The sequence below is a fragment of the Triticum dicoccoides genome, chromosome 7A (genome assembly GCF_002162155.2).
Source record: "Triticum dicoccoides isolate Atlit2015 ecotype Zavitan chromosome 7A, WEW_v2.0, whole genome shotgun sequence".
NCBI classification, from domain to species: Eukaryota; Viridiplantae; Streptophyta; class Magnoliopsida; order Poales; family Poaceae; genus Triticum; species Triticum dicoccoides.
This window is the reverse complement of record NC_041392.1, coordinates 728,549,695-728,560,459: the sequence shown is the minus strand read 5'-3', so window position 1 is coordinate 728,560,459 and position 10,765 is coordinate 728,549,695. Positions and strand designations below refer to the sequence as shown.

General features: G+C 44.2%; 1 protein-coding gene across 1 annotated transcript; it reads left to right on the top strand.

The window, feature by feature from the left end:
• Positions 1-8,777: 8,777 nt before the first annotated feature.
• Positions 8,778-9,471, top strand: LOC119327965 (zinc finger protein 1-like). Its single transcript, XM_037601017.1, has 2 exons — positions 8,778-9,245; positions 9,348-9,471. Exon 1 carries the CDS (start codon positions 8,824-8,826, stop codon positions 9,178-9,180), a length of 357 nt encoding a protein of 118 aa, XP_037456914.1. The 5' UTR covers positions 8,778-8,823; the 3' UTR covers positions 9,181-9,245; positions 9,348-9,471.
• The last annotated feature ends 1,294 nt before the right edge of the window (positions 9,472-10,765 follow it).

Below are 10,765 nucleotides of genomic sequence, written 5' to 3'. Positions count from 1 at the left end.
TGGTTGTACCTTCGCCCTTGGAATAGCCATGCGGAACAGATATATAAGTGTACTAGTGTAGTGGTACTATTTTGTATTGTTTGAATTTGTTACTTTTTAGCTCCACATATGTTGCCCCTGCAGACGCATTGGTTGATGACTAGGACTTTAGCCAAGAATTTCAGGGCAGGGATGTTGCGGTGCGATTCAAGTGCCTTCCACGACAACAGGCAGCAAAAAGATGGGGACGAGGAGAATTCCTCGGACGCAGGGTTCCAGCGCCTTTCACGACAATCGAGGACACGCTGCTTCAATTCGATTTCACATGTGAGGATACAAGAATGCCTCGGCCGAGGATTCCTAGGCGGGGAGGTTGAGGTATAGGACCTTTCACTGAGTGGAGATATCAAACGTTGCCATGGAAGGATCACGACCAAAGATCTCATGGGCAGGTAGCAGAATCGCATGGACTAGAGCCTGCTTCCCATATGTCCTCTTGTCTGACCTAAAAACAAATCAGGAATCTCGTACGTGAGCACGTCCTCAAGCACGCATCTGTCGCCTGTAGCATTCAACTTGGCTCCCTCGGCACATCAGCAGTATCGGAGTTCAAACTTGCTCATGCATGCAGCCTTCTAGCAAGAAGCTAAGTATTGGATCGTATTGAAGACTTGGCTCATAGTAGCAACTACTGCACTAGCACGTGATAGCTAGGTATATACATTTTTCACTACTCCATCTGTATAATATCACGTGTTAGCCAGGCCCGACCCCCGTGTCGCTCACGGAGCGACTCGGGGGAACCCTAGCGCGCCGCCGGCCGGACCCCCGCTCAACGGCCCACTTGCCACCGCTGCCGCTGCTCTCGACACGGTGGCGGTGGCCCCTGCCTCCGAAGGTTGCAGGGAGAGCTCGCGGTGGACGCGGATGGCAGTGCCACTCACGCGGAGACGTCCATCGCCAATTCGGGCGTGTGCGTTGCCGCCGGGGAAGCACTGGTGGCTCGGCCTTCATAACTGGTGTGCCATCTGTGTGGTGCCAACGTGATGCTGTGCTGCCGTGCTGCTTTGGTGCTCCGGTTGATGGGCATAGGCGTTGGCACCGGATCAGCCTGAGCGGGATGGGGACACGCGGATCTGATCGAGCTGCGGCTGCCTTACAGGAGATGATTGTGCGTGCTCACGCGTTGGCTACCTCACGTGCAAGGCATCTGCTCGTCAGATTTGATCCATCCAATGCAGCCCTTGTTCAGATCTAGATGGCATGTTGGCGGTGATCTAGACTCGGTCGGCCGGGTGGTGGTGCGTGTAGACTGTTGCAGCGCCCTCCTGCGGCTCCATGACTGCTGGGGTCACTAAAAGATCTCCGTGAGGATTTATCTCTCCAGATCCGGTGGTCGATTTCAGTGATGAGATGTAAACTATGGGTAAAGACTTGACGTAGAGGAATGGTTGTGCAGCAGCGGTGATCGCACATCGCATGTAGCTGCTGGGATAGCGGAAAGTGGTGGTGACAACACATGAAAGACTTTGATGATGGTGCTATGTGTACCGGTCTCGAGCTCCGTGGCGAAAGCCTAGGTATGACCTATGTTGGTTCCTGGCAATGGCGATGTTGTTTTATGTCGTTACCTTGTTGAAGGCAATGCTCGGACATGCTCAGGCTGGTTCTTGAGGGTGAAAACCTTGATTCTGCCTTCGTGGTTGGATCTGGCGACGTTGGCGCTTAAGCGTCGTCACCTTCCTGAAGGCGTTGCTGTTGAAGAGGCTCGTCGTTCGTGTGATGTCTTAAGATGGTTGGTGCGGATATGGCCATTGCTATAGTTTGCCAACTGTGGATCTGATCGCTTTGGGCCTTCCTTTTTCTTTTTTTACTTCGCCTATGCATAGCTTCGGTCTTATACGACTTTGCTGTTGCCGGCGTGTTTGTGTGTGTTGGTGTTGGCTGTGTGCATCTTAGCTATGCAGATGCCGGGTGTGTGCTCATAGTGTTTGTATCCTCTTGATGCTCCATTTTGAACCAATAAAATTCATCCTTTATCGGAAAAATCTGTATAATATGACACACCATCTACATTTTATCAGTGTCAGCAACGACAATCTAAAACAAAAAGGTAAGTATATATCATGGCTTTTGTGTAGCTGTGAATATGGCAATATGCCAGCAATTAATATATGCCGACTGGAATTGATGGACTAGGGTGAAAATTGTACTACGACATAGTTTTGCAGTGTACATTTGTGAATCTATGATATATTTTTTCGTAACAAAACAGGGTTGTAAGCAAATTAGCATAAATGTGCTAACATAGAGGATACAATCGGCACACTGAAATTCACAAGATCCAAATGGTATACATATTTTAGACGAGCAATTTATTTATTCGATGTTCACACAAAGGGATACCTTTGTAGATAAAATTACTTTTATTTCTCACCCAAACATTGCTATACCTTTGTAGGAAATCACACTTTGGTGGCAAATCTATAAACAAATTTCTGGTGAAGTCTCCTGTGCTAAATTTAGAAGACATTGGATGGAAAAACATTGTTATGCACTGGTCTCGTTCCCAGGATGAGGTACTGTCTATGAAATCACATGACAATTTGAACTTCTACTTTTCCACATGTGCCTTATGGATCTTGTTTGCAGGAAATCTGCTCGAAGAAGAATTCTGGTTTGAAAAGAACGACAGGATATCGCAAATATGCTGCCTGCTGCTTTGCTCTTGTTAGTACCTGTTGTCCTGTATCACTGTACTTGCATACATACCTGCTTCATTATGTGACACCAGTATGCATGATAGCTTGCTTATCAATTGTTCGCTCCAAATTCTTCAGTATCCAATGCCAATGTTTTTTTAGCTCTGCATTGTTCTTGTAAGTACATGCTGTCCTTTATCAGTGTACTTATAATGACAGGTAGTTGCTCATGTACCATCACCCTGCAGCTTATTTTCCTTTGCCCTCCATTTTCTACACATCAGATCTATACTTACTCTTACCATAAGGTTGGTACTGAAGAAGTTTAGTTGTGCATTGGTCTTGACTGTACCTTTTGCCTGTATCGCTGCACTTACATTTATAGCTACTTGGTTATGTAGCACCACTCTTCATCTTATCTTAAATATTCTCCATTTTTTTGTATATTATCACATCTATATTTACTCTTAACAAAATGTAGAATAAAGGCAATGCTTATGAATAAGATTCTGTGGTAAACTTCTTGAATTGCCCCCCCATCAGCATGGACAAGGCCTTTATAGAGCCTATCTTCACCAATAATGTAAGTTTGTTCATCTCAAGCCTTCAAACTTTGTTGTATATATTTGGTTAGGCATGACTGCAACAGCTGTTTATTTCTGGTGTTTGCATCAAATTGCATGTTTAAAGTTTATTATGTACTCCCTCCGTTCCAAAATATATGACCCAATTTTGTACTGAAGTTAGTATAAAGTTGGGTCATCTATTTTAGAACGGAGGGAGTAGTTCATAAACAAAAGTTTGTCCTTTCTCAATTTAAGTTTTCAGTTGTACAACCAAGTTCCTTATTCATACCATGTAAATTAAAGTATACAGAGCAAGTGATCTTCTTTTGCACTGCATGTATGCTTCTGTTCTTCATCCGTAATCCAGTGGTGTGGTGAACCTACCCACTACAGCACAATGTCATATTCTGCAATGTCTTAACTATGAACAATGTCATATCATTCTACTACTCCCTCCGTCTGAAAATACTTGTCATTGAAATGGATGTATCTAGATGTATTTTAGTTCTAGACACATCCATTTTTATGACAAGTAATTCCGGACGGAGGTAGTATTATTTAAACCATCTCTTTATTTGCCAATATGAAATGGGATAAATTGTCAGCACACTAACCATTAATACTTATGAGTTCTTGATCTGTAATTCAGTGGTGTCGTGAAGCTGCCAACTCCTTCACAATGTCATTTCCTGCCATGTCTTGACCTGAACAATACCATATTGTGTTAATGCAATTTTAAACTGTGTAAATTTATTCGTCAGTAAGAAATGTGATGAATTGTCAGCACTGATACTTTTATGTGCAAAACCTGTCATTTGTCTGCTTGTTTATCTTTCAGAGTGAGGAAGATTTAAGTGTTGAACAAGCGCAGTCTCATCATCTTGCTCAGCTGCTTGCGCTGCAGCTCCCCAGAAGGGCTAACCTTTCTTGAACTCTATTGAAGTGCTATCAGTTTTGTATATTATTTTGTCGACGTGTTTATTTGCACTGGTGGCGATCTTTGATGCCCAGTGTATGTAATCTGTTGTCTGCTTGTGCTTTATTATCATAGTGGCGAACTTTGATGCCCAGTGGATGTAATATGCTGTAATTTCTTTATTGTATAGTCTAGGTTTTTTCTTATTCATGATGCTGCAGTTATTTTACTGTCTTCGCAGTAAACCGGCCAAACCGTAAAATTCGGTACATAATCGGGCTGTCATGCAATCACGATGTAGGTTGGGCCTGAAACGTGCCGAACAACTAACGGGCCGGCAGTAGCCCAAAATGAACCCTGAACCATGATTGTGCGAATCAAATCACGGGCTTTTAACAGGCCAAAATTGTCTCGGTCCTTGTTTGGCTCAATCAGATATCGGCTGCGAGCAGGCCGGATGCTAACCGGGCCGTAGTTAGGCCCAACTATATGACGGGCATTTAACAGGCTGAAATTAATATAGGGCCGAAATTTTAAACGGGTCCTTAAGAGGCCAAAACTAATGTCAGGCCAAATTATTAAGTGGGCCTCTAGCAAGTGGGCCCAAAAGCATAGTGTCTAGTTGATGGGCCGAATCTGATATGGGCCATAATTGAGCCCATAGCATCTTAAAGGGTTGTACCTGATCTGGGCCGTAATTTGGCCCAGAACGTGGTAGGCTTTTAACGGGCCGGATCTCATATGGGCCACTATGAGGCCCGGAACGTGGCAGGCCATTAATGGACCGGATCAAATATGGGCCGACATTTGGCCCAAAACATGGCAGCCAGTTAATGGGCCGCCTACTAGGGCACTCAAATTCTTGTGGGCCTACAGCTGGGCCAGCCCGCTAATGTCGGCGAAATCTCGTGGGTCTTTAGCCGGGCTGGCCCATTATGATCCGCAAGAATCTTGTGGGCCTTTACCTGGGCCAGCCCATTATGGCAAAGAAAAATCTTGTGGGCCTTTACCTGGGCCAACCCATTATGGCTTGCGAAATCTTGTGGTCCGTTAGCTGGGCCAGCCCATTATGGCCCGCAAAATCTCGTGGGCCTTTAGCTGGGCCGGCCCATTATGGTCCGCAAAATCTTGTGGGCCTTAAGTTGGGCCGGCCCATTTAGACTTGATGGGCCGGTCCACGTGTCAACATATCATAGGCGCGTCTCGCCCATTGGATGAGTGACACCTGTGCAAGCGCGGACCTGACACGTGTCTCCTCCAGCCAATGATGATTTTACACGTGGAAAATCCCCATTGGTCGGGGCTGTTAACGGGTTATCGGATCCAAAACCTGACCCGATAGCTTAACGGCATTCCGTTACGGTGGATGCCACGTGTCGGTCACCCTTGACGAAAGCACTTCTGTGACGCGCGATTTATCGTCATGGAAGTGGACACTTCCGTGATGATAATTTTGGTAATGTCATGGAACACTTCTATGACAGCACAAGTATGACTATCTTGATTCTGTCATAAATTTGTCATGGATGTACATGCATGACAAAAAACGCGACCTACTGTGACTAACATGTATCATCACAGAAGTGTATTTTTTTGTGGTGGTAGGTTCTGATGTAAATCTTGTTGAGTACCTTTGTACTCATGTTTGCTTATTTACGTTTTCAGAAGATGCTACAACCCCTTCTGATGGGTTCTACGTAGAGCTTGATGTCGATGAGTAGCCTGAGGCGCGGGTGGTGATCCTGAGCACATGGTGCACCCTTGTAGGATAGTTAGGCTTCCTCAAGTATTTTTACTTTCTAGTTGTCTGTACCCAGACATGTTGCTTCCGCTTATGGCTTGTACGTTTGTATGACTTGAATGTTGGGTCGTGTGACCCCTATTTGTGTGAATGATATGTATGGCTCTCTGGAGCTTTTAAATAAAGTACTTGAGTTGTAGAGTTATGTTGTGATGCCATGTTGTATTTGCACATATCGAGCATATTGTGTGTATGTTTGAAATGCTTGGTATGTGTGGGATCTGACTATCTAGTTGTTTATCCTTGGTAGCCTCTCTTACTGGGAAATGTCTCCTAGTGCTTCCACTGAGCCATGGTAGCTTGCTACTACTCCGGAACACTTAGGCTGGCCAGCATGTGTACGTCTTCGTTCCTGTGTCTGTCCCTTCAGGGAAATGTCACGCGGTGATCCTTTAAGTCCTTGTAGCTTGCTACGACTTGGGATTCACTCGTTGTTGATCGACACATTCGTTGTTGGGTCATGTATGTCTGTCCCTATAAATTAGCACCACTTTGGGTTCATGACTAGCCATGTCATCTCGGGTTCTTTGTCATATGGATGCTAGCGACACTATCATATATGTGTGCCAAAAGGCGTAAATCGTCCCGGGCCTGGTAAGGCGACACCCGTGGGAATACCGTGCATGAGGCCGCAAAGTGATATGAGGTGTTACATGCTAGATCGGTGTGACAGAGAATCGGGGTCCTGACAATAGATTGGAAAGTAAAGATTGGAAGATAATAAACGAGATTCAACAATATGGAAAAGAGACTTTAATATAATGGAAAAGAGACCCGGGGGCCAGTTTCACTAGTGGCTTCTCTTGAGATAGCATGTATTACGGTGGGTGAACAAATTACTGCCGAGCAATTATGATGAGATCTAAGGCAATGATCATGAACATAGGTATCACGTATGACAAAGAGGATACAATCGGCACACTGAAATTCACAAGATCCAAATGGTATACATATTTTAGACGAGCAATTTATTTATTCGATGTTCACACAAAGGGATACCTTTGTAGATAAAATTACTTTTATTTCTCACCCAAACATTGCTATACAATTCGACATTTGCTTGCAATTACGGGTTCCATCCTTCAAGCCATTTCTGGATGGGATGTGACATTAATTGTGCGAGTGAAAAAAAGGAAGATCTTAGTGAAATTAGGCACTGAATATGCATGTGAACAGCTACAATGCTACATAAATAAATGAGGCGGCCATGTACAATAGGATATTTCGAACGACAGATAGTGAAAAAGATAAAATAAATGATAGGATGTGCTAATGGAAGGGTAGATAGTAATAGTATATGTGGACTATCCAGTTTCCCATGACACGCAGAATTACAAATTGACATATGGGTTGTTACTCAAATTACTACACATATGTAATATTAAATTTCATATAACCTTGGGAATATAAAAAAGTTCTTTTGCATCCAGCCATCAAATTGCATATTTGTATCAAGATTATGTTTTCCATCTATGGGAACTTGCAGCTCTTATTCTATTTCTTTCTTAGAATCAAAATATACAATTGAAAACCTGGAAAAATATATTATACCATGTACCCTTTAAACATCCTGCCATTATTTACACAAAACAAAACAATATGATGTCATTACTAAATTGTCTAAAGATCTAGCCCGCGCATCGAGCGGGCCACTTTGCTAGTGAATCGAAAAACAATATTCACTACATCCCTCGGGTCATTACCTCTGTGTGGCTGTCCTCCCTGTGAACAGAGCTAGATGCCGTACTGCCAGATGCCAATGGAAAACTAATGGTGCTCTCCACTCCCATCAACAACACCTTTCTTCGGGAGCCGGATGGTCTCCTACGCCCATCGAAGGCGGACACACTATGGCTGAGCGCCAGATAAGCTGCGTGCAGGGTCGCCGCCCCTACGGCCAAGATGAATGAGTGGCCAGTAGCCTAAACCTGTCATGTGCTAGTGATAGATCCATGCATCTTGGTCGTGACGGATGGGCCCATGCTCAAGCGGACATCAACCCTTTTTCGATAATAAGGAAGTTAAAATTATGCATCATTGACATACACACACAATGAGCCCACTCCCGACCTCTAGATCAATAAGATGCACACAACCAATACCACACACACACACGAAGAATCCCACCGACAAAGAGCAAAGTCGTAGAAGATCGAAGTTATACCTAGGCGTAGGGGCGAAAAAATATTTAACTATTCAAAACAACGAATAAAGAAGTACAACTACGCCACCCACACCAATCATCACTTGACATCACATGGATAACGAGAAAGGTTCTCTTGTAGCAACACCTCCAAAAAAGGAACACGTGTTGCCGTTGGCAGATCCAACCACCGAAGGTGAGATTCTGAGTTTTCACCCTGAAGATCACGTCCGAAAAAATCCAAGCTGTGACTTCAACAAGGTAAAGATGCAAAAATACTGTCATTACAAGATATAACTAATTAAGGTCAGACCTATCTTGAAGATCAAAACTGGATACCCGAGAAGCACCATCAAATCAAAGTCATCATATATTGCCATCTCCTCTTTCCATGATCCCTGAAACGTCTCGTCAGTAATAGCAACCTTGACGGAACTTACGTGCACCTGTACATAAATACTCGTATGTAGAGAAATCGTCTCCAGCCGGCGACTTAAATGGGGACCGACCGGCCGGTGAAACGGTACCATCTCGTCGTCAATGCGCATTGCGCCATGCAGGCCATTCATCCCAGCCTGCCGGTAGGGCTACGTTGAGGGCCACCAGCTGACTACACACAATAATACCGGGCGTGTACCTAGGTTGGCTACTTGTGCTCTCAAGATTTGGATCAACTTAACTAGGTCATCTCATACATTCAGTCATATACGATAACAATGGAGCAAGTAGAGAGTAGCGCGCAGGAGGAGCTCAGCCTCGAGCTCACTCTGGGCTTTGCTGTGTGCGTGACGACCGCCCCGCCCCTCCCCCGCTTCTTCTCATGCGTCTACTGCGACCAAAAGTTCGGCACCGCGCAAGCGCACGGTGGCCACCAAAACGCGCATAAGCAAGAGCGCGCCGTCGCCAAGCGCCTCCGGGAGACCACTGCTGCCACGGCGCACTCTTGGAAGGCAGGGAGGGCTGCCACCACTGCTCAGATCTCCGGGGAGCCTGCAACAGGCTCCGTGGCGCACATGCGCGGCAGGAGCTCGTCGGAGCGCGACCACGAGCTCGACTTGGCTCTCCGGCTGTAACCGGTCGGCTGATCGATCAAACTCTGCCAGTATCCTTGGTCCGAACCCTTTATTTCCGGTGCTAGGTACGTTATAGTTAGCTATAACCATTTGTTTCAAAGTTCCTGCTGTGTATGCGTTGGATTCATATCAGCGCTCTTATAGTTAACTGGATATTTGTTTTTAAGGTCTAGACCATCCTTGTCCTTGGATTTGACACTAAATTTCGCAATTCGTCAGATAATATGACCATGGCGGGTAATGACGTTGCCAGAAAAATCTGGGTCTATTCTCAGAAATGATTACTTTAGGGGCATTTAGAAAATATTGTGAAATAAAGACATTGGTCAACACCGTGTCGATAAGTAGTAGTCCCTCCTATCCATATTATTTGTTGCTCAAACGGATATATCTAGCACTGAAATATGTCTAGATATATCCGTGTGAGCGACTAGTAATATATTGATCAGAGGGAGTACTAGCTAGAGTTATTTATGAACATCTATCACTGAAACGGATATATCTAGCACTGAAAAATGAACATCTATCCCTTTAAGACACTAGAGTTATTTATGAACTTCTATGTATTTCAAGTGTCTATTTAGGGTTAAAATTTTCAACGAAATTTCATTGAAATTTCGCATACTTCAGTGGGGTCTGAAACATTTTTGACTCCGAAATTCCGAGCCAGATTAAAACTAATTTCAAAAGAAAATTCAATTAGGTTAATATTCATTAAAACAAAGTAAAATTTGAAATCTCAATGAGGTCCCAAATTGTTTTGTTTTGAAAATTAAAAACCTATTCTATTACATAGTCTCCGAGAGTGAGTTGCAATGCCAAGATATTTAAAAGAAAGGAGCTAACACCACAACCAAACTGTTGGGCATACTTTCTCTTGTGCTATTTAGCCTCCCCGTTGCAATAAAGTGTTATAAAAATTCATCTTAAATTGATAACCGTGTTGCTTTCTTTCTTGAATGAAAGCCCCCCCTCCCCCGTCCACTTTTATTTTATAGAGTGAAGCAAGATGGTTCACAGCATACGACCTGTCAGAATTGATCAGGCTAGAGATTAACTAAATGGCAGGCAACCAAACAGATGTCCGACTAAAGAACGTCTCTGCACACTTTTTCTAGATATATTACATGTCAAGGAGGATAGAACTCATAAGAGGGGTGAATAGGCCCTAAGAAGAGCTATATATCACACATCTCCCAGGAGTCGCGCCCACCTGAGCTCTGTGTCATCCCCAAGAAATTCTATGTAGCTCCCCTTACTGCTTCTCCAACAAAAGAAGGCACTTCGGAGGAGCACAACTTGAGTGTCCTTGCAGAGTACGCTCCATTGATGAAGGAACCTGCTTAGTTTTGCAAAGACGCAACGCATGCCCTTCTAGGTTCTTTCCTGAAAACAGAAATCATTTCTTAGAGTCCACAAACTCCATAAAGAGGCTGCAATAACCATACATAGCACAGGTTTACTTTTATTCAATCGCCAAATGGCAATAATATCATGGAACGAAATAGGAGCAGTAATTTGAAAAGCTTCGTCAATGAAACCCCAAACATGTGAAGCCACGGTGCATTCGGAGAAAAGATGTTTC

What these genes read in the sequence shown, in the direction of transcription:
- LOC119327965 (XM_037601017.1), top strand. Translation starts at nt 8,824, where the DNA reads ATGGAGCAAGTAGAGAGTAGCGCGCAGGAGGAGCTCAGCCTCGAGCTC.